The sequence below is a fragment of the Lycorma delicatula genome, chromosome 5 (assembly GCF_047948215.1).
Source record: "Lycorma delicatula isolate Av1 chromosome 5, ASM4794821v1, whole genome shotgun sequence".
NCBI classification, from domain to species: domain Eukaryota; kingdom Metazoa; phylum Arthropoda; class Insecta; order Hemiptera; family Fulgoridae; genus Lycorma; species Lycorma delicatula.
Window position 1 is genome coordinate 60,347,937 of NC_134459.1, and position 25,336 is coordinate 60,373,272.

The 25,336-nt window shown below is 30.6% G+C and overlaps 1 protein-coding gene across 1 annotated transcript; it reads left to right on the plus strand.

Annotated features, from left to right (window-relative positions):
• LOC142325004 (venom allergen 5-like) lies at positions 1-24,044 on the plus strand. The gene is made up of 7 exons (XM_075366240.1): positions 1-236; positions 1,382-1,500; positions 2,953-3,034; positions 9,402-9,565; positions 11,056-11,162; positions 15,062-15,162; positions 19,347-24,044. Exons 1-7 carry the CDS (start codon positions 131-133, stop codon positions 19,538-19,540), a joined length of 873 nt encoding a protein of 290 aa, XP_075222355.1. The 5' UTR covers positions 1-130; the 3' UTR covers positions 19,541-24,044.
• The last annotated feature ends 1,292 nt before the right edge of the window (positions 24,045-25,336 follow it).

Genomic DNA, 25,336 nt, shown 5'->3' on the forward strand with positions numbered 1-25,336 from the left:
AATTTAGTGAATCATCTTGCTGAACAATCACTGAGTATATAAACCAAACCTGATTAAGTACTAAGCAGCTGCATTGTGAAAGTTCTTTCATCATTTATCAGTTACATACTGTCAATACTTTATTAAAAATATGTATTCGCCACTCCTTTACATTTTACTGCTTCTTTGTTTTACTGGTTTAAGATGCTTAGGTTCAATTGATTTCCAGTTTCCAGATGGGTACCTAATACTATCATGTAAATATTTTTCTAAAATAAATAATAGTAATTTTAATTACTATATATAATATATATTTTTATTTATTTAATTTTGAATAGTTTTAATAATGTTTATAATTTTCTATTATTAATTATTTCATTCTTTATTTGATTAATTTTATGAAACATAATATTCAGTTCAGTGAAGAATACTACAAGAAACCACTTCATTGGTATCTTTTGGTTATAAGTCTGGCATGAGATGCTTATTATTTTTAAGAATGGCTGTGTAATTTTTAGGAATGACTTGTGATTACCTAACTGTGAAAATTCAGATCATCAGGAACTGAACCTAGAATTTTCAGTTTTCCAGTCAGTGATGCTATTGACTGAGTGAACCACTAAGGCAGCCAGTGTTTTCTAATCAAAATTAGTTTTATACAATGACTTCAGTTCATTTTTGCAGAAATCGTATGTGCAGTTATTCTTACCTGAGAAAAATATTTTCCTACTATGAAAGTATACTTCATTTTACATTCATAAAAACTAATAGAAATCACATTTCATTTCAATTATATTAACAAACATAATTTGAAAATTTTTAGTTTTTCCTTGAAAAAATTTAGAGTGAAAAGTTTGAGGTCACTGAAAACAATTTTGCAACCAAAGTTGTAAAAATTTAAATTGGGGGATTCATTATGGTCAAATGAAATTGAAAAATTCATAAAATTAAAATAAAATATTTAAATAAAAGTTATAATTGAGAATTTTTGAGATAGCTGAAAATGATTCTGGTATCAGAATTATGCAATTCAGAATAGTTATTTAAATTAAAAATTCACATAAAATAAAAAAATGAACATTAAATCTTAATATAAATATTGTGATTTTGAATTTTTGAGTTAGCTGATCTCAATTTTATTACAAAAAATTAATACAGACTCGCAACAAACAGTAGAAAGCAAAAGTTAGCTTACAATAGTTTTGACCTAAATCTTACACCACAATTACTTTTTGTTTACATTTTATTTAGTTTTATAAGTTGTTTGTATTTAAATGTGATTTAGTAATTCAGTTGAAATGTATACTTAGTTACAGCTTTTCTAACCTTCAACCTTTTCTAACAATTTTTAAGGGCTCTCTTAATTATTTTATTTTATGATAATTTTTTCTTCTTAATTTAGATTCTGGAGTTACAGGAGATGAAAAAAATGAAATTTTAAAATTTCATAACCAAATTCGAGCTCAAACTGCTACTGGAGAAAATAATGGTCAACCACCAGGAAAAAATATAAGGAAAATGGTAATTAGCTTTGATGTATTTTATTAAATAAAGAAACCATTAATTTTTCTGTGCTCTTGTCTGTTTTTATCTTTCTTTTTTTTTTATTTATTAACATTTTATCTAGTTATAATTTGTGAAACATGTTTCATCTTTCCCTTAAGGCCAACATTTAACGTTATTCTGGGTTATTTTCTTAAAGTGAATTGTAAGAATTAGGTTAATGTACATTCTAAGTTCATCTCATATTTTACCCTTTTTTAAATCCTACATTTTTTTGATAAATTTTTCATTTTTACATAAAAAATCTTTAACTGATTCTAGCTTTTCGGAATGGTTTATAGACCACTGAAATTCTGATGTTTGTTTGAAAATGATTTGATCAAATATATACAACCTACAAATAATAATCATACCCAGTCCTATGTTATAAAAATATTTCTAACATAATTAACAAATAAACACAATTTACTTACTATATTGATATTTTTTAAACAAAATTTTCAAATATTGAAAAAACTAATGCAAATTACAAAAAAAGGTCAGAATTTTTAATAAAACTTCATATTATATAAAAATTTTCACATAAAAAATAAAAACAATTCCAGAATACTAGCTTTGATTTTTTTTCTTTATTTTTGTTTTAATTTTTACCCGTATGTTTTGTGTAAAGTTTTCTCTGAGCTGAGAGGGCAGTACCCAATGGTAATTACATTGACTCTGTGGATACTAATGGGTTGGTTAAGGCAGGCCTTACAGTTTTTAATTGCTTGGTGTCTTAGTAGCTTAATGGCAGGCAGAAGACCTGACTAGCAAAACAGAACAAAAACTATTTCTGATCCTATAACAGAAGTTGGGCAAAACACAACTAATGAATGTACTTAGAAGGCAGAGATGAACTTAGAAGACAGTCCTAATGTAAATTGATATATGGACAAACTTTTCCTTATCCTTGATCCCTTTTTCTTCATTGCAAATACTTCTGCAGATGGAGATTTGAATCTACTAAGTCCCCAAACTGAGGATGCCAGGATTTGAAATGCCAACAAATCCTTGTTATCAGGTAGTTAGGTGCTGCCTTTGCCTGTAGATCAACTTACGGCCTCTTTTTCCGGTCTTGTGGCTGCACAACTATCTAATGGTTGAATTGCATATCACATAAAATGAGGTCTACTAATTATATCCCCTGTTTAAGAGGGGGAACTGTCCTCAATCTTGGATCAGTCAGGTTAGAATTAACTTTACATATATTTTTTTTTTGGTAGACCACCTGCTTATTCACATTAGGAAGGGTATAAGTAAATGGCTGGACGGGAGAAAGTGATCAGTGTACCTACTGTCCATAAGAACAATATTGCATAACTGACATTTACAAGAAAAAGAGATTCTTTATAGCACTTATTTTGTATAGTAAAATGTATTATCATTTGAAGAAATCTGTGTAATTATAAATTAATATGAATTTCATTTCAGGTCTGGAATGATAATTTAGAAAATCTTGCACAAAAGTGGGCCAATGTAGCTCCAAATGGTATTAACCCAAATTTGGGTAAATGTGAGTAAATTTGTTTTTACATTTTCAATCCTGACACTTTATTATAAAAATATCCGTAAGTTAATTAATTATGCTTGTTATATGCATAAAAAATTTTCATTTCATTGTTAGAAAGGTTTGCACTCATAGATGGGAATGAACAATATAAAGAAAATAACTGCAATCTGAACAAATGTTTACGAATATGTTAGACTATTATAAACACCTCAATCTAATGGGTTTATCTAAATCCAGATTACTACTGTAATTTTGTTTCATTGCACTGATTGGCAGGCCCACTATTTAGCAAAATTAAAAATGAATTTTTTAAAAAACTTCATAGAATTCTGATAAAATTATAGTATATTTGTTAATATCTATACTAATCTGTAAACTACCAAATGCAAGCTGTAAACTACCAAATCGATGGGTGGATGGCTCTACATAGTGAGATTCAAACAATGTCCTCTGGACACCAGAGTGAACCTAATTGTATGAAGTTCTAGCTCCAGTACGCACAATCTTCTGCCATGACTTGGCAGATATTGAACCATCAGAAATATCTGAAGAGCTATCAGTCTGTTTCATCTATGCAGAGGATCATGAGAAAGGAGAATGGTGTTGAAGTGCCAACATTCTTACTTATCCTAATCTTTTCGACTTCAACTATTCCTGAGCAAATAAGAATCAGTTACTTATCTTTCTGTGTGCAACTGTATATACCAAACCCATGACTGCTTTCAGTGCCAGGGTTGGGATCACAACAAAGATGATTGCACAAAGGAACAAGTTTGTGCATGTTGCAGAAACTGCAACATGCACAACATAACAGCACGATAACAGCACATGCACTGAAATAGAAAAATTTCATATGTCCATATTGGACTGATTACAATACTTTCCTTTCTAAAGCTATAGCTCTGCTATAGAGCTATCTGGAGGAGAAAGTAAAAATATGTTAATTGTAAAGGTCCACACTCTGCAAGGTCTCAAGACTGCCCTCTCTATAAGGAATAAAAGGCTACATTAAAAATCTGTACTGAGTAGAAAATATCCTTTCCTATGGCTCATCAGGAATACAGAAAATCCCTCAGTATGAGAAATTCAGTACAACCTGGTGTTAATTGTATACAGGCTCTCTCTAACAAAGTACAAAAAGAGAATGAATGCCCATTGTGCAGAGTTAATAAAAATGTTAGAGGCCTTGTCAGACCAAGTAAAATCATTCATATCTGGTTCTACAGCACTGAGTACAAGCAAGAAGATCACTTCTGCTAGAAAGTCCGAAAGTGGTTTACTGAAAACCACTCTTCAATCAATCCACCACCAATAAAATTTCCGCTGCACCAACAATACAGAAAACTATCAAGATTCCTATGTGATGATCTACTAAAAACTTATCGCCTGGTATGGTATTTCCAACCTCCCAGGCTTCCAAATCACCACCACCATCTCTAGGTCACTTCAAGGACATGGAGGCCAATGAAGTAGTACCTGAAGAAGCAAAGCATTTCCTAAAAATTATCAATAGCAAAAAAAAAAAACAGGATTGTACGAGGGTTATTTTTTTTTCAAGGCTCGATCGGTCACAAAATTAAAACAACAGTGAAAATAAAAAATTTTTTATTTGTAATAAGTACTTACATAGTTATGCTATTTCTCTACATAGTCGCCACTCTGATTTAGACATTTGTCATAGCGTGATACCAACTTTCCAATACCCTCGTCATAGAACGGAGCTGCCTGTGTTTTCAGCCATGTTTCTACGCTGGTCTGCAGCTCGATATCTGTTCCAAAATGTTGTCCTCCTAACCAGCGTTTCATGTAAGCAAAGAGGTGAAAATCAGATGGAGCCAAGACGGGGCTGTATGGTGGTGATCAAACACTTCCCAACAAAAACGCTGCAGGAGCTGCTTTGTTACAGCTGCAGTGTGCGGCCGAGCATTGTAATTGTCAGAAAGACAATGCCTGATGACAACATTCCTCTCTGCTTATTCTGAATTGCCCTTCGTAGACGTTGAAGAGTCACGCAGTATGAGGCTGCAGGGATGGTCGTGCCACGCTCCATGAATTCCACCAAGAGAACACCATTCTGGTCCCAGAACACAGTAGCCATACACTTTCGTGTAAGTTCGTTCGCTTGAACTTCTTTGGTTTACTGGGAGAAAGAGAATGCATCCACTGTTTGGATTGTTCTTTTGTTTCTTCAGTTTCGAAATGAACCCATGTCTCGTCCCCTGTGACAATTTTGTTCAAAAAATCTTCTCCTTCAATGTGGTAGCACTGAAGAAACATTAGGGAGGTGTCCATTCTCATTGTTTTGTGATGGTCGGACAGCATCTTGGGAACCCATCTCACACACAGTTTGCGGTACTGAAGTCTCTCATTCACAAAGGTTCATCCAATTTTTGCGTGGGTTTTTATTTCATGACTGATCGGACCTTGAAAAAAATAACCTTCGTATTTGACAAATAATCTGGACACAGAATTTTGTATATAAAAAGAAAAGAATATCTTTATGGGTACTAATATTATTCACTGGAATTTTTGCAATCTCCATTCTCGCCATGAGGATATTGAAATCCCACTAGAGGAAGGAAATCCTTTAATACTGTGTCTGCAGGAGACTCGCCTTTGACCCCAGGATGATGGGTTCATTCTCTGATACCTCTGCGAAAAATGTGACCACCAAACTGAAGGGTGAAGACGTGGCTGATTTTTTTTTAAGAAAGTCATAGTAGCCGCCTGTATTTTGCTAGCTACAAACATACCTGCAGTCTCAATGAAGATATTGGCGCCATTCAGATTGAATATCTGCAACTTATACCTTCCTCCAAATTCTGATTTCAGTGAAAATGATCTGTCCGTCTGTTTTTCCAGATTCCTTACTCTGCCTAATAAGTGGTGATTTCAACACCCATCACTATTCATGGGGTATATCATCATGTTCTTCCAGAGGCATTATACTTGATTGACTGAGGCAGACCTTAGATCTCTGTTTATTGAATGATGGATCGTACACATTTGTATCATCTTCATCAGCTACATTTTTGTGCATTTATCTGTTATTATGTTCAGCAACTCTACTCCCATGTCTCCAAAAATTTCCTTGGAAGCGATCATAGACCGTTTGTTATCTCACTCAGTAATAGCGATTTACCTCAGAGTCAGCCACGTAGATGGGTAGTTCAGAAAGCAGACTGGATCCGATTACAAGGATTCCTTTAGCCAGTATGAGAAGAGTGGTAGCACAATCTACCAACTTGCCCAGTGTATCCACCAAATTCTCAACAATGCGAACAAATTCATCCCTTTCACATCTGAAAAGCCAGGGCGGCCTGCTGTTCCTTGTTGGAATGAAGACTGCAGGCATGCACTGAGGGATTGGCGCAGGGCTTTACGTGATTTCAATTGAAGACTTATGTCTGAATTGCTCTGCACCTTCTGCAATGCAAGGGTTGTTTGGTGTCAAGTGTTTCAATGTGCTAAATGAAAATCTTGGCTGAATCATGTCGATTCCATTTCTTGAACAACACCATCATCTGTTATATGGAGAAATGTTCAGGAAACAAGTGTACCACAATAATCTCCGCAGCCGATTGGACTGGAAAACAACGGCATTCTTATAAAAATGCCTATGGATGTGGTGATCACATTTGGAAACATGTTTATTGCAGTTTCACTTACATCATCATATTGTTGTGAGTTTATCAGGTATAAGTTGCAGATAGAAAATGTTCCATATGTTATCGGAGATTCGCAAAATGAATAAATTATCCTTTTTATTTTAATGAGCTAAGCGCCCTGAATAATTCCCGTCACACTTCCCCTGGAAATGATAATATCAGGCTGAGCATGTTATCTTACCTCCCTGATATTGCATTACTATATCTTTTGTGTATGTATAATAGAATATTTTCTGATCAGGTTTTTCCAGATTCTTGGTCAAAAGCATTGGTAATTTCCATACTAAAACCTGGTATGTCCGTCAAGTTATCGTCCTATCTCCTTGATCAGTACTCTGTGCAAGATGATTGAACGATGGTAAACCTTGAGATAAACGCTCTAATTGCCTCCGAACAATCGGTTTCCGCCAAGGTATATCATCTATCGACCATGTAGTTTCTCTTGAATCTGTCATTTAAAATGCCTTCCTACTCCGCCAAGCCTTGTTGCTGTATTTTTCAATATGCAAAAGACGTGTCACGACTTGGAGGGAGGAATCCTAAATAAACTGCATGAATGGGATATAAAACAGAATCTCCTTGCATTTTTCAGAGGTTTCCCTAGTAGTCAGTCCTTTCGAGTTTGAGTTGAAATGATGGTATTGAAAATTATACACCAGAAAACTGAATCCCACAGAGAAGTGTCCTAAGCGTTACCTTGTTTGCCGTAGCCATAAATATTATAACAAACTGCATGTGAAAACCCACTATGTGCTCTTTATTTGTAGATGATTTTTCAATTTACGTAGCATCTAGAACTTCAGCTACTGGTGAGAGGCTGCTTCAAAACACAATAACCCGTTTAGAATCATGGTGTAAAACGACTGTTTTCACATTTTGTCCAGAGAAAACGAAATCCATTTGCTTTTCAAACTTGAAGGAACATGTTGATCCTCAACTGTTTTTACATGGTGAACCAGTTGTACCAAGCCTGCAGGTTAGATCTACAGGTGTGTTTCATTCAAGTCCTGTGTTTAGTCAACTAGTGGTCAGTGGTGAGCCATCTCTTTGTAATAGACGACCCTAAACTGCTTCTATGTAGCTCGCATTAAAGCGCAACCAAATCATCCTACCTTTGATGCAATGTTTTTCAACCAGCATGTTAATCGATATGAGTAACAGCCAAGACCTTCTGCTCTGCTAGCCATCAGAGCTCTTATCTCTAAATATAGAATTACCTCCAGTATCTCCTGTTAGTCAGGGTTATAACTCCCCCTTGGTGGCCTTCCCTCATGAATTATTACTTTACTCTTGACTAGTATCAAAAGAGGACATAAACCTGGTTATCTTTTGGAAAAATTGTTTTGATATTGTAAATAGCGTTTGTACAGACGGCTCTAGACACGAAAAATTCTGTTGGTTGTGTTTTATGGTTGGCAATAGGACATACATGTTTGGCCTTCCCAATATCGTCAGAGTTTTCGTCACTGAGCTGTTTGTCATTAACAATGTCTTAAATATACTTAGCTCAACACTCCAACAAGTATTTGTCTGTTCAAATTCCATGAGTGCTTTGCAAGCCATTAATAATAATATGTATTGCAGACACCTTGTTCTCTGTGATATACAGTCTATCATCTCAACGTAATACAACTGTGAGCTTCTGCTGGATCCTCAACCATATTGGAATCTCAGGCAATGAGTGCGCTGATCGTGCAGAAAAAGAGGCTTGTTTGCAGGCTCCTTTCACTCATTGCATTGATTTGAATGATCTTGTCTGTTCTTAGAAGAATGTAATTCATGATGAGTGGAGTGAATAGAATGCTATCATCAATAATAAACTTAGTCCATTTAAGGACATTACGTCACTTTGGGCTCTTCATGTAGGAATAACAATCGTGAGGAAGTTATTATTTGTTGTTTGCAAATGGGGCACACTCATGGATACTTGAGGACTCAAACTGATGCACACTGTTTATGTTCACTGCAACTGCCAATTAACGCATCACATACTAGAGGCCTGTGTCTGTTATGCGGCACTAAATTTAAATTGTCTGTTATGCGTTGGACATTTAAATTTGGAGCTAACATCAGAAACTATTTCAGGTAACGATATTGCTATGTTATCAAATGTCTCATGATTTCTTTAGGCTATACTTTCGTATTCAAAAATTGATTATTCATATTTTGCTGAAAAGGGATGCAGTTTGCTAGTTGTATATATCCAGTTTGTCATAATAAAAATAAATATTACTTTAAAACCAAACAACATATAACTATTATATAAAAGAGCAGTTACAATTACACAAATGTTATCATTTCTGCTAATTGTACTGCTTCTATTTCAAAAAAAGATAATTTTTTTTTGGTTTGTTCATTCATTTACACAAAGATTTGTTTAGAAGTTAAGTTTGTAGAGTATGCCTCAATATCTTTAAGGTTACTTTAATTACAGTGATGTCACAGGGAAAAAAAGACTGTACCAATAAATAGGTTTTTCAAGAATTACTAAGAGAATAACCATCATTTCTATATTGGTCAGTTCATAAATTTCAAAAATAGAAAGATTGTTTTTCTGTACAGCTTAAAATAAAAAGGCTATTAGTCATGAAATCTAAATTTATTTAGTGCATTACAATGATATTTGTATAAGATTTAAATAATTCTAATAAGTTTTTATATTGTTTTACATTTTTTTGTGTTGTTTAATTATCATTTTTCAGTTGGTCAGAATGTTGATATTAGTACTGAATGGATTTATCCAGAAGATAAAAAAAATCTTGTACAATATTGTATGACTTGGTTTGAACTGAAAAAAAATTACAAATATACTCCTATGAATTCTGATATAGTCATGTCTTCACAGCCAGTAACCCATTATACCCAGGTCAGGAACAATGATATACAAATTTTGTTAAATCTTTTAAATTAAATTATTGTATATTAAAAACTTAATATTTTTTACAGAGATTCTTTTGCATATATCACCTTGTGTTTTGTACATCTCAGTACAGTGGTTCATGAATTTGCTTTAAAATATTTTACTTCTTTGATAAGCATTTTCAAAACCTTTTTTTAGCAAAAATGGTGTGATTCAACAAATTAGAAAATTTGTCATTTTTCTGATCTTCCATTAGTGGTATTTTTTTTCTCTACTTCCACACCTGGAATATCTCAGGAAGTAGCATACTGGAAATGTCAGTAATCAAATCCATGTTTAATAAATATACTTTAGGTCACCACAGTTAAACAACATCAGGATTAGTCCTAATGCAGGGTGTAAGTTATTAGTGGGTTAAAGATCATAGTAATTTATGGCATTTAAAATTAAATAAAAAGTTGTTTTTAAAATCAGAGAGCAAGGTTACATAATTTCAAAGGTTCACTTCCTGCCACATTGTTTCTCACTTTTTCGTTTGATTTAAAATATACTTAAACACATTTAATAATTGTCAGTCTGTGATAATCACAGAGCTCTATACCCTAGCTGTATTTATTTTTAACTACAGACAGTACTGACAGCAGCCACTAAACTGCACTGGCTTTGGACTGTTTTTAATATAGGTTATGGATGTTTTAGATAACTAAAATTGTCAAACTTTAATATTTTCTTGAATTTCATTATATAAATAATCAACAAATTTATAAATTTTTCTACAAAAATTTGTAAATAAATGTTAATTACCAAGTGAAAGCCATGTACCACTTTTTCTAAAACTATTTGTTGATGAAACTCACCATCAGAGTATAGTTCCTTGAAATATGTTAGCTCATGAACCCTCGGCTCAAATTTAATTACTAAATATTATTAGATTCTTACCACACTAAAATTAGAAAAAAGATACTTTGAAATTTGCTTGTTGACTTCTAAAGTGAAATACTTGTTGAAATATAATTATGTTCAAATATTGTTTAATATTGTAAATGTTGATCACATACACAATTACATATGACAACTGGCTGATTAACATTAGTTATGTATCCAACTGAGTAGAATAACAACAGCTTGAAGATAATTTTAAAGTACTATTTTTTTCTATCAAAGTTATGTAATTGATATTCATAATCAGAATCTAGAAAAATATTTTGATATTTTATTTTTGTGCTTTGTCCTTTAATCTTCAGTAACTAAACTGTAGCATGTTTATTGCAAAATGGCAAATTTTCAATGATTTCACATAAAATATGGAGCACAAAACTAGAATACAATAAGTATTATTCTAAACCCAGGATACCATAGTTTGTTTGTAGGCCACTGATTACAGATATTTTTTGTTTTTACTTTGTATTACTACTTTTTCATAATTTACAATCCTCCAATCACTCAAATAATGAATTATTAAAATAAGAAAATTTGCTGTTTGCTTTACTGTCTAGATGGTGGCTGCTGATTCATATGAAATTGGATGTGGATTTGCTGTATTTCATTTAACACATGTTAAAAACATTGCTAAGATATATTTTATTTGTAATTATGGGCCAGTGTAAGTAACTAATTGTATTTTATACTCATTTTTAATTTCTTAAAGTAATTTTATGAACACATGTGTTTCCCTGCATGTATCAATTAAAATGTTCAGTTATAATTAAAAAAACATCATTTTTTGTTAATTTTATAAAAAGATATCAAACCGTAAAAAACTTGGTAAAATAAAAAACCAGACTTATGTAACATAGATATATATTTAATTAATATGAAATAAACTGTAAGAAATGAAATCAGAAATTTTATGGCACCATTAAAATATATAAAGAAACAAATATGAATAGTTGAAAAATCTTTTAGATTAAAAATAAAATACAAAAAAATAGTTAATGAAATAATCCAATTTGTTAAAGAGAGATTATTCAAATTTATATTTAGGTAATAATACTTTTAATTATTAGAACACTCTCTGCAAACAAGTTTTTATAGTATATATTATTATTAATTATTTCACTAAATAAAACATGCAACCAATTGGCTACAAAATAATTTTGTTTATTACATAAATATTGATGAGCGAATCTTGCACTTAGGACAAATTCATAAACTGAGGACTGGTGCCTTTTCATGGATTTGTCCAAGTATAGTTTAAAAGTAGTTCTACTACACAACAGTAACAAGTATCCTTTGATACCAATCCCTTATGGTAATAATTTGAAAGAGACATACAATGTGATGAAAGATGTTCTTGAAAAAATAAATTATAAAAAACATAGCTGTATTATATGTGGTGATTTGAAAGTTATAGCTATTTTGTTAGGCAGCAGTTAGGCTATACTAAGTACATGTGTTTTCTTTGCAAATGGGACAGCTGAGCGAGGGATAAACATTACATTACCAAAAAGTGGAAGAAATGAGACTTCTTAACTCCAAATGGGAAAAGTATTATTCATGAGCCCAAAAAAATATTTTTAACCCTTCTCCAAATCAAGCTAGGACTAATGAAAAATTTTGTAAAAAGCAATGAAGGATAGTACCGGATTTTTGTACATCAGGTATAAATTTCTGAATGTAAGTGAAGGAAAGATTAAAGAAGGAATGTTTGTTGGTCCTGAAATAAGAGAGTTGATCAAAGATGACGTACTTAATTCAATGTTAAATAATGCAGAAAGTGCAGCTTGGGCTTCATCTAAAGACGTTTGCAAAATTTTCTCGGCAAACAAAAATCTGACAATTATGATATTATTAATCAACCTGTTACTTTATACAGAGCTATGGGATGTAATATGTCTTTGAAAAATACATTTCCTCCACTCACATCTGAATTTTTTCCCAGACAACCTCAGAGACTTAACTGATGAACATGGTGAACATTTGCACAAAGACATATTTCAGTGATGGAAAGCTGCTATAAAGGGAAATGGAATACTAACATGCTAACCGATTACTGTTGGACATTAATTTGGGATGTGCCCAAGGCTATTTGTAAAAGAGAAGCATCAGCGAAATCATTGTAACACAGTTATGGCCATGCAAAATTATAATTTTACAGATTTTAACTGTGTTTTCCCTTAATTTTTTTTGAAGCATAATTTATTTAAAACTAAGTGTGACAGAAAAATTGTATTTACAGATCTGTAATGAACGCAGAAAAGCAATTTAGAAAATGCTATCACATTTTGAGAAACATAAAATTTTTTTTATCTATCAGTGTAATTAGATAGAGTATTGGAGTAAAATATTCCAGACAAATTTTCATTTTTACAATTTCAGCTGGATAAATTGATTTTAAACATTGGGTTTGCTCTCTCTTGACCCTGTTACAAGTGAAAAACAACAGATCCCTTATTGTGAGGAACCAAGTTCTAAGTTCCTATCTCTTCTGGTCTTGGCAAATTCTTTCCTATCCAATCTCTACTTAATTCATTCTCATTATCATCTGGTTTTCTGCTTGGCAGCAGGTCCCTTACTCCATTACTCTCTCCATCCATCCCTGTCACAAGCACTCTCCTTCTCTTTGTAATTTTCAACTCATCTATTTACTTTATCGTTACTTTAATTATCTTTTTTTCTCAACAAGACATTCTATACATAGCATTTGGCTAACCTCTTCATTCCCTTTTGTAGTAATTATTAAAAAAAACATTTTTTTTAAATTGTTAAAAAAATGTAATTTGACACATATATCATCGTCATCAGTTATAATTAAAAAGAGAAAAATTATTTTGTAGCCAATTGGTTGCATGTTTTATTTAGTGAAATAATTAATAATAATATATACTATAAAAACGTGTTTGCGGAGAGTGTTCTAATTTAATCAATTTACACTCTATCAACTTGCTTAACTTCTCTGAAAGAGGAATGAATATAGTATACAACAAGATTAGTAGTGATGGATCTTCTATGAGTAAAACCATGCTGTTCGTGCTTCATGATACTACCACAATGGAAACCAATGTAATCGAGCTCAAGGAACTCAAAAACCTTACCCAAGGCTGGCTGGATGATAATGTTCATCCAGCCAGCCGTTCTTAAGTAGTTCCATACATCAGCAGCATCAGAAGATTTATCAATAGGAACTACGTAACGCTTTGAGTTTGTCAGGGAAAATTCCAAGTTGTAAAAGTCTATTAAAAACTATTGTGAGTTGGGATGCAAGTACCTTACTGCAGTGCTTGAGAACCAATGGAGGTATTTCATCAGGCCCTGTGCCTTTATATGGGTCAAGGGAGGACAGTTTATGCTCAACATCAGTTTCATCCAGCACATACCTAGAGAGTTTTAAGAAGATTCAAACAGGTAATGAAGAGTGAGATCATCGTTCAAGGTATATACAGAGGAGAAATAGTCGGCAAAAAGTTTGCAGATTCCAGCAGGAGAAGATAATCATCGAGATAATAGGTTGCAATATAACTTGAGGAAACTTTTATGCTATTAAAAGAACTCCAAAAAGATCTGATATTCAGAAGGATAGTGCTGTTAATATGGGAAATGTAATCAGCATAACACTTACAGCTCAGCTCCCTGCACAATGATCGCAGCCGAAGAAATTCAACGTAATCAATGGGATCAGATGTAGTTTTAAACTTACTATGGACAATTTTCTTCCTAACCACCAAATGTTCAAGTTCAACAGAGAACCAGCAAGGAAATCGAGGTTTACGAATTTTCTTCATAGGAGTGTACTCAAGTACAGTGCTGTGCAAAATGTCCATTAAGTGATTATTTTGAGTAAACATCAGGCATCTTTATGAATTTTATAATCTGGATATTTTTAAAATACATATATGTACTATTTTATATTTGTGAAAATTCAGAAGATACAACATAATAAAGTTGGTATTGAGTAAACATTTACTTAGTTATCTACTTACATCAGACACTCCAGAAGTTTTTCAAAGAAATAAGATTAATTTGCTGAGTACACGCAATATGGATTAAGTATTTTGAAAGTAATAAGTATTTTTACTCACTCACTTGTTCCTTCTTTCGAGTTTTCTCATCTTAGTCAACATTTTCCTTTCCCTTCCATCTCTTATTAGCGTATAAGATATGATATCATCCATAAGCATCAAATCTTAAGTACGTTCTACATACTTAATATTTTATGTGTTTGTATTATTATCATAATGTACTGACTTCAAATATAGTTTTTCATATATTTTAAAAAGGAAGTTGAACTGGATCAAATGATAGATGAAAAATCATCAGACTTTTCCTAAGAAATTGGCAGATTTAGAAACCAGCTTGTTACTACTACATCAATTAGCTGGCTCATTAAATATCAGTATCCACAATGCTGATTTGTAAATCATAGTATAATGTAATACAGTGTGTGGTCTATTGTTTTAGTAAGTTGATAGTAAAGATAAAGAAGATAGTTAAAGGAAAGAAAGTCTTTGATTTACTTTTTTTTATTCTGTGAATTGGCTAAAATAATATTTATTTATATTTTAGCTCCGGTAATATTAGAGGAAAGTACCCATATGAAATACGTAGATTACATGAACCATTTTGTGAGGGTAATTTGGAAGACAGTGACATCATAGGTCTCTGTGGTAAGTTATATTATTCATAATATACAATAAAATTATAAATTATTCTTTTTCATTACTTTATTTTTAAAAAAATCAGGTCTAATGAGCCTATTTCTAGAAAAATGTCTAGAAACTTCTTTTGTTTCTAAAAGAATTAATGTAAAATCCCGAACATGTTGTTACAGCATAACTTTATCTAGTTATGAAATCCAGGGTGTTATTTTTTACCTGTCTCCAATAGTATTTTTTTTAAGGAAATCTAGTTTCTAAATAATCAGTAGTTATAGTCATGATACCAAAGAAAGCAGGAGCAGATAAATGTGAAAAATACATAACAACTAGTTAGTTTAACTAGCCACGCATCAAAAATCTTAACTAGAATTCTGTACAGAAGAATTGAGAGGAGAGTGGAAGAAGTGTTGGGAGAAGACCAATTTGGTTTCAGAAAAAGTATAGGGGCAAGGGAAGGAATTTTAGGCCTCAGATTAATAGTAGAAGGAAGATTAAAGAAAAACAAACCAACATACTTGGCATTTATACACCTAGGAAAGGCATTCGATAACACAGGCTGGAATAAAATGTTCAGCATTTTAAATAAATTAGGGTTCAAATACAGAGATAGAAGAACATTTGCAGGAACCAAACAGCAAGAGTAATAATTGAAGAATATAAGAAAGAAGCCGTAATGAGAAAGGGAATCCAACAAGGATGTTCTCTATCCCTGTTACTTTTTAATCTTTACAAAGAGCTAGCAGTTAATGATGTTAAAGAACAATTTAGATCTGGAGTAACAGTACAAAGTGAAAAGATAAAATGCTACAATTTGCTGATGATATAGTAATTCTAGCTGAGAGTAAATAGGATTTAGAAGAAACAATGAACGGCATGGATGAAGTCCTATGCAAGAAATACCGCATGAAAATAAACAAGAACAAAACGAAAGTAATGAAATGTAGTAGAAATAATGAAGATGGACCACTGAATGTGAAAATAGGAAGAGAAAAGATTATGGAGGTAGAAGAATTTTGTTATTTAGGAAGTAGAATTACTAAAGATGGACGAAGCAGTAATGATATAAAATGCTGAATAGCACGGGCGAAACAAGCTTTCAGTCAGAAATATAATTTGTTTTTATCAAAAATTAATTTAAATGTCAGGAAAAGATTTTTGAAAGTATGTTTGGAGCATCACTTTATATGGGAGTGAGACGATCGGAGTACCTGAGAAGAAAAGATTAGAACCTTTTGAAATGTGGTGCTATAGGAGAATGATAAAAATCAGGTGGGTGGATAAAGTGACAAATGAAGAAGAGGTGTTGCAGCAAATCTATGAAGAAAGAAGCATTTGGAAAAATATAGTTAAAAAGAAGAGACAGATTTATAGGCCACATATTAAGGCATCCTGGAATAGTCACTTTAATATTAGAGGGTCAGGTAGAAGGAAACAATTGTGCAGGCAGGCAACGTTTGTAATATGTAAAACAAATTGTTAGTGATGTAGGATATATACCGAAATGAAACGACTAGTACTAGATAGGGAATCTTGGAGAGCTGCATCAAACCAGTCAAATGACTGGACAAAAAAAAGTTCAAAAGACATTTAAATTCTCATGTATGATGGCAGCAATTTGCAATTAAAATGGTCTGTGCTGTTATTCCATAAAAAACCAGCCAAGGGTTGCATTAATTTTCTAATTAATGCAACTAATTATACACCAATTAAATTTTTAAAAACTATTTATTGAATATTTCTCCACCTCTAAATCCGATTGACTTAAAACTTTGGAATTTTAAATAACTTTATAAGTACTTTAAGTAAACTAAAGCTCAATTTTCTTTGACCAAACAAAAGATTTGAAACAGTGAAAACTCTTCCTCCATCTTTTTTAATTTTGTTCCAACCTAATGACATTGCCCCATGTATGTACATGTTTTGAACTATTTTCAAAGAATTTATGTTGAACCAGTCCAGAGACAATCAAAGTACCGGGAAATACAAGTATGTATGTAATACACCTTCTGAAAATTTTTATAACTCTTTTGTTTTTTGAAATGTTGACATTTGCAAAAACCTCACTCAATAACAAACATTTTTTCAGATCATAATACTTTTTCTTTTATACCTATGTTGCTGCAGCAGCAACAGGACTACTGCCAGGAAAGTAAAATTTGTAGTTTTTGTATGTTCATTGCTATAAAATTTAACAATATACTTTTGATTTTCTTTTGAGTCCTTGTATCATTTTTGTTAACTTGATTTTTCACAATCAAATTTTATTAAAAAAATTGGATTATAATTAATGTATTTGTTTATTTAAAACAGGGTAAGTTTTAAACAACTATTTTTTTTTCCATTTAAAACATATTTTGCTTATTTGCTAGACCATTGATCTATGCTTCAGAACACCAAATTTAAGCCTCTGCATGGATTGGTCCCTTCCCCTTTACAGTAATAGAAAAATGAGTTAATTAAAAAATGCTATTATTGATTGTCGAGTCTCTTCATTACACTTATTATTAAAATATGAAGTATATTGGAGTATATGAAGTATTATATATTAAGTATATGAAGTACAATTTGGAATTTTAATATTTGACATTGGTTCAATGCCAAATATTAAAATTTAGTAGGAAGTAGGTTCTACTTCCTACTTATAAAACTGTCACAGTTTATACTTTTGTAATTTCATTAAAAGGTAAAAGAAATTTATAAACTTTGGTGTACAATTTTGGCAACAGTAGAAAATCTCATGGTAAATTGAAAACTGAAACTCATAAAAATAAATCTCATTGCTAATATTTTTAAAATTTATTCCAATATTCTTCAAACATACAGTACACACACCCAGCAAGATATATGAGGTGTGTTCTAAAAGTAATTTTCTTTTGGAAAGAATTTTATTTATTTGTCTACATTAATGCTATCCTCTTCAAAACAGTTCCCATCAGATATTATACACTTATGCCAGCACTTTTTCCAATTCCTGAAACACTTTTGGAACTTGATCTTTGGAATAGTGTTTAGCTGTTTCAGCTATATGCTTTTAATCTCATCTATGATTGTAAAACAAAAGCTCTTTAAGGTTCTCTTTATCACATGGGGTCATGTCTGGTGAATATAGCTGCTGGGGTATCATTACAGTGTTGTTTTTGACTAAAAATTGACAAACAAGCAATGAAGTGTAAGCAGACACATTATCGTTGTGCAAAAGCTATAAATTGTTTCACCACAAATCTGGAGTTTTTTCAGATTGCTTCACGCAAACGGCATTGAACTTATAGGTAACTCCTTCTTGATCGTTTGACCTTGTAGCAAGAACTCATGATGTACTATGCCGTTAAAGTTGAAGAAAACAATGAGCATAACTTTCACATTCGACCATACTTGTCAAACTTTTTTCGGTCTTGGTGATCCAGAATGCCTCCACTGGGATGACTGAGTCTTAGCTTTGACATCATATCCGTAAATCCATGTTTCATCACCTATTATGAAACGTTTCAGTAGTTCTGCATTGTTGACTTCATAGCAACTCCTGAGGAACTTTTCCACTTGCCGCTGTTTTTGTTCAAAATTCAACAATTTTGGAACAAACTTTGCTGTCACACGTTTCATACCCAAAACATCCGAAAAACTTTTATGGCATGAACCAATTTATATCCCCATATCATCAGCAACTTCTCTGACTGTGATTTGGTGATCATTCATAATCATTTTTTTCCCTTTTTCCATGTTTTCATTGGTTGTTGATGTGCTGGGGCATCCAGGGTGCTCGTCATCTTCAACATCTTCATGACCTTCTTGGAAATGCTTATACCACTCATAAATCCTTGCTTTACTCATAGCAGACTCACCAAAACAATATTTAACATTTTTAAAACATTGCTACACTTTATTCTATTCTTATAGCAAACTTTTATTCAAATTTTCTGATCCATTATTTATACAAATAAAAAAATCGCTGATCGTACACATGTTATCCTTTTGACAGCTGACAACAGACTAAACATCCAATATGGCTAAAAATGTACATACTTTTCAGACATGTTTACCAATACAACAACCAAAAAGATCCCAAGAATCACAGACTAATACAACCTGCGAAATTTCAAAATTCTCGTTACTTTTTGAACACACCTCATATGTATAGTTAAGTTCTGGTTAATATTCATACTTAATGTGTTTGGCTATTTGATTTTTTCTTTCAGATTTAAGAAAAGCAGCACTGAAATCATCAAATACAAGTATTATAATAGCCTTTAAAAACAATGATGACGATGGTTGTTTTCTGTCTTTAATTATGCCTCTAGTCAAAAATTTGAACAAAAGATATAAAATCCAAATTAAATTGACAATTCTACAACTGATATATTATTATCAGGCTCCTTTACAGAACTACTAAAATGTTCCTTCTATATTTTTATATATATATATATATATATATATATATATGATATGCTTTCTAGATTATCATAGAGTATAATTTTCTAAAAATTTATTTATGCATTACAATTTTTGGAAATTAAATAGTTGCATTGTTAAAATAGATGATACATTTTTATTACATTTACCTAATTATAAAATAAATTAGTTGGTATGATCCCAATATTTTAAAGAAAAATAACATTTTAGCTACTGATTTCCTTGGTGCCTTAATCAAGAGGAACTCTGCTAAAATCAAGTTCCAGGGTTTTATTCCTACCAAGGATCTGAATTTTCAGAGCAAGATAGAAGTAACTTACAAGGTCTTATCTAAAATAAATTAACTTTTCATTATTACAACATCATCAATCATCATTCACTCAATGTGTTTAGACCAATTGCTAAAATATAACTGGATTTTCAATTTCAAGTTAATGTTAAAATAGAAAGATCTGTAGTACACAGGTAATTTATTTTAAAAAAAATTTAACCATAACAAATTAAAAAAAAGGGAAAATCCAGATTAACCAATAATTTCTGCATCTGTTTGCTAGGATATACCTCTTTAACACGATAGCTATACACAATATAAAAATTACTGCTAAAAAAACGCACAATCATTTTAAAGAATAAGAATGTCACTAAGTTTACAACACATAAAGAGTATTGAAGTGATTTCTCATTACATTTTTCACTGAGCCAAAATATATTATTGCTCATTAGCATACAAAATACACCTATTATTTACAGAATAGAAGTGACACCTTTACTCTGTTTACTTTTAAGGACTGGCTTTAACATTATTACTTCCATAAAATGTAACTCTGGATTTAAATAGAAACAACATTAATGAATTAAACCTTATTAATAATTATGATAAATGTGGTTATCTATAAAATGTAGCCAAACATGACCATATTTTTAATAAAAAACAAATTTAATGAACATATGTGTGCATAACAAAAATGCTAACTACAAAATAAAATCAAATGTACTGGAAAATATAAATAAAAATACATATTTGTAATACTGTGATCACTGCTATTACCAAGATATAGATAACAATATTAGAAATTAAATGTAAATAATAAAAATTATTATAATTTTAGAAATTATTAACTGTGAAATGATTCAATAATTTTAAAGTTATTATATTTTGTCATGTGATTTAAAATATATTTGTCAGTTAATTAAAATATAACAGTTAAACTTTTTTTTTAATTTACTTTATTTGTAGAAGATTTTTAGTAAGATGTCATTTCTAATCATTACACTGAGCAACAAAATTACTTTTTTTGGTACAAGAAGCAACAAAATATGCGATTCTAATACAACTTTTCACACTAAAATAAAATATGTAAAATGATATTCTCCAACACCCACTCTTTTTGTTTTTTTGACAGGTAAACTTTAAAAAAATGTAAGAGTTAACAAAAATAATTCAGACACTATTTAATTTTTCTAAAATATGGTAGTTGCTTTCCTTTTGTATTTGACATCTGGAACATCCCTCTTTACCTTCAACAATAATCAAGAATTAAAAATTTCTTATTCAGTAACCCACAAAAATTCCTTCCTTAATTTTAGCATAACTAAGGAAATTTTTCTTTCAAATAATTAAATCCAGCACCATTTTTATCCAACACCTTAACAAAATTTTTGAGAGAGAGAGAGAGAGGAGAGAGAGAGAGAAGAAATCATTTCTGGGTTAACTAGCGGAGAATATACATTTTTCTGTTCAGAAGTAAATGGTTCATGCTTTGGTCATTCCTTGATGTCCTTGAATTGTTTCTTTATCCCTTTCACATAAAGAGCAGAGAATTTAGTGTAGCTAAGCAGTAATCCATTAATAACACAATAACTTTTAAACTGCAATATACAGTTTAATGCATACAATGAAAATAAAAGCTTGTGTTGTAAAAGGTCAAGATTGCATTACTACCGAACCTGAAAACATTTACAACCATCTAATAGGACAATGAAAATAATCACTGTACTTTTATTTACGTATGTTTAATTTATTATTGTTTTCATGTTTTATTAGTTATAATTCATTATTACATAATTAATATTAATAATTCAATAAATAAAAATTGTAAAAACAAGAATTTTAATTTAAGTGTATTTTTAAACTAAAAAAACTCTCAATTAGTGTTTGAATGTTGTATCTGTAATTACATTAAATTAGATGTACAATTATTATTGTATAATTCTTTTTTTTTACAATATTTAGAATTTTCAATTTCTTTTTTGTATAATTGTTTTCATTGTTGATTGTACTATTTTATTATTAATATTTGTTTGAAATTTGCATTATACGTCCAGTTCACAATCTTCTTCGGAACAGTCACTTTCTCTACCACTGTCTAGATGTATGATACATTTATCTGTCGTTACAGAATGCTTTTTTAAGATGACGGATTCATCTTCTTATACTCAGTTTCAGTTTTTTACATGTTCACAATATTGTTTCCAATTATGCTTATTCATTTCATTCATCTTTCCTTAGCTAATTTTTTAATATCTGACACTAAAAATGTTGTGTTATCACTACTAAGATATCTTTTCAGAGCCGACCATACAATCTTGATTGGATTTCAATCAGGATGGCAAGGTGTAAGTTGCAGAACTGAAGCTCATGTTTTTTTAATAGCTCAACAAAGCGGTACTTTATTTTTGAATTTTTATATGAATTTATTATGTCATATATCTGTGCTTTTAACATTACTTATGCCTGTCTTTATGATGAAGTGGTAATGTCTTAGCCATTCATCCAGAGGTCTTGGATTTGAATCCGGTCTTCATGTAATTTATTTAATGTAGGCATTTCATTATGTTCTTCGTGAATCTCACTAACTGTTCTTCTTATGCCTTGATCAAGACTGTTTAATCCACAAACTGGTTTTGAATCTTGTTTATACTTTTTTAGTGTGCTGAATGAGCATGATTGTGATTTAGATTTAAGAAGATCCTGCTTTTCTTTTCAAAGTTTTTGAACTTGTGATCTTGAAATTCCACAAGCTGCAGCGCTTCTTTCTTCACAATGAATGTGTATTAAATGTCATCTCCTAATCTTCTTTATAGCTTCTTTTTTCATAAAATTGTATAAATTATTAACTACTCCATGAGATAGACTATGGAGATTTTTATTCTTAACTAAGGATTTAAATTACAGAAGGAAACAACTCTTTTCACAAACTCAACTTTTTACATTACAAAAGGAAACAATTATACCATTTGTACCAGACACACCAAGAATTGAAATAAATCAGTTCATCGAAAATGAAAAGAAACATTAGTACTGAATATTAGTCAACAATGTGATACAAGTTACTTATCTAATTATTATGTTTATATTATAAACAACAATACTAATATCCACTGCAAGAAATGCATATAAATATAACTAATGAAACATTTTGATAACCTTTATTTATATAAAATAGTCATTCATTTTATGACTCACTTGATGAAAAGAGTGTAATAATAATCTATTAATAAAAGTATAAACTATTCGTTTTTGTACTGTATACAGTAATAAATATTTATAAGTACGCTAAATATATTTAAAGAAATTATTGTCTAAAATTAAACAAAATAATAAATTTAATTGTGGAAAGAATTTCTGCTATTCATGTTTAAATACACTGTATTACAGAATAATTGGCTTCTGGTAAGCCTAATGTATTGAGAAAAAGAGTAATGTAATGGCTTGCACAGCGACTGTCTGCATCATGCAAGCAAGCTTTTATATTCATCATACGCACTATACTTGTACTGTCTTTTCTAACAGGATTTTCATTTTGGCACATTTCTTTCATTTTAGTTGCATAGGTTAACACAGAAGGAAATTTTATAAAATTGTGTTCAAAGACAGCCTTTTAACTAGTTTAATCTTTCATGAGCCAACACTTGCTAACCAATCATTTCAGAACTTATGTTTATATGAACTTTCTTCCTTACAGTAAAACATGTCTTGAAAGTTTGTTACATTCTTTGTGAATCACTGTATATATAGAGGGATTTATATTTCTTTGAATGATCTTTCATACAGACATTTTTATTGTAAGCATTACCAAGTATTAAATAAACTGAAATAAACTTTTAAAGCAAGGACTAAAAAAAAAACTAATAAATATTATACCAATAGGACACATTATTTTAAATAGAACCAATTAATAGATTTTTTGGGGCAGTTTTATTAAAACAGAAAAAAACTGGTAAAATTCAAGTAAAATTACATAAGTCAACGATCCAAAATGCTGCTTATAAGACCCTCTAGTTTGTGTGTTTCTTTATTTTGCTAGTAAAATAATACTTGTATTAGTAATGCAAGTCATAACTGTTGTCTGAACACAAGAGGGAGGGAAGTAACTTCTTAATAACTAGTAAAATACTGCAATGGCAGGTTCAAAAACTGATGAAAACATAGAATGCTGTGAAGGCAATGCAAAATCAAACTTTTATTAAAGAAAAAAAATAAAGACTTACAATTTACTGAAACCAAATGTTTATTGAAAATGTGTGGCATTTTAAGTAAAGCATTATGAGTAACGCAAAGTTATATTTTCAGTAAAGTGTAGGATAAACATTTTTTGAACTGGTTTCCACATTGATGAAATATGTTTTTATAAACAAAATAAGAATTAATTTAATATTAATGTTATTATGGATATAATAAGGCAGTAAAGTAATAAAAACTTCAGGAAAAATCAATTTATTTTTTAAAATAATACCCAAATTTATATATGAACCAGTAAAGATTTACAAAACTACACAATTAAAAAATAATAATTTTATTATTTATGTGCCAAGTTGGTGGTTCAGTTGTAAAGTATATTTTTAAAGATTGAAGATCAAAACTGATACTACTTGGTTGATATTTGAATAAAACTTTATAAAATATGACTAAGTTAAATTTTCTTTATGAACTAATCAACACAGTTAAAATTGATCTTCATGTGATCAAAAATTTAAAACAGTTTTTCTTCTTGATACAGGTAAATACTACAGGAATTTTTTTTATTATCCACAGAATAACATATTTATTTATGACGAGATCTGTAAAAAATGTATAAACTGAACAAAATATTTATTTATTCAACAAGACAATATAGAGTAACAGGCAATAACAAAGTTTGAATAAAGTGGTTCTTGTAATACAGGATACAGCTAAATTCACTAAAATCTATATGAAGTTGATGAAATAAAAACATTGTTGAAGTCAGCAATGTTTTTATTAGATTTTATGAATTTATCAGATGTTTGATAGGTATTAAAAACAATTTATTGGAAAAGTAAGCATATAAATGCATATTTCTTGAACCTGTTCACAATATATCAAACAGATAGATTAATAGGTACCAAAGTTATTCAAAGCTTGAAAAACTGTCACATCAATGAAAAGATCAGATGATTAAAAATAGGTTATAGCAACTTAAAATTCTGATTATACTCTACATTAGAGACCTTCTTAAAAATAATAATGGTATTACTGTACATCATATGATTACAATCCATAACTGATATTATAAATCTAAAGATTGCAGGTCAGTTTGATAATACGAAAAAAAAAAATCAATCAAATGTTTATAATTATTACAAATTTAATACTATGAAGAAATTATAGGAAAAACAACTATCAAAAATCCATTAATATATGTTTTTACATGTAGGTGTTAACATGTGATAAAAGCACTCATTGTCTGAAAAAGCAAGCAATAATTTTTGTATTTTGAAAACAGTATAATTTTTAAAAGATATATTATCCGTTATT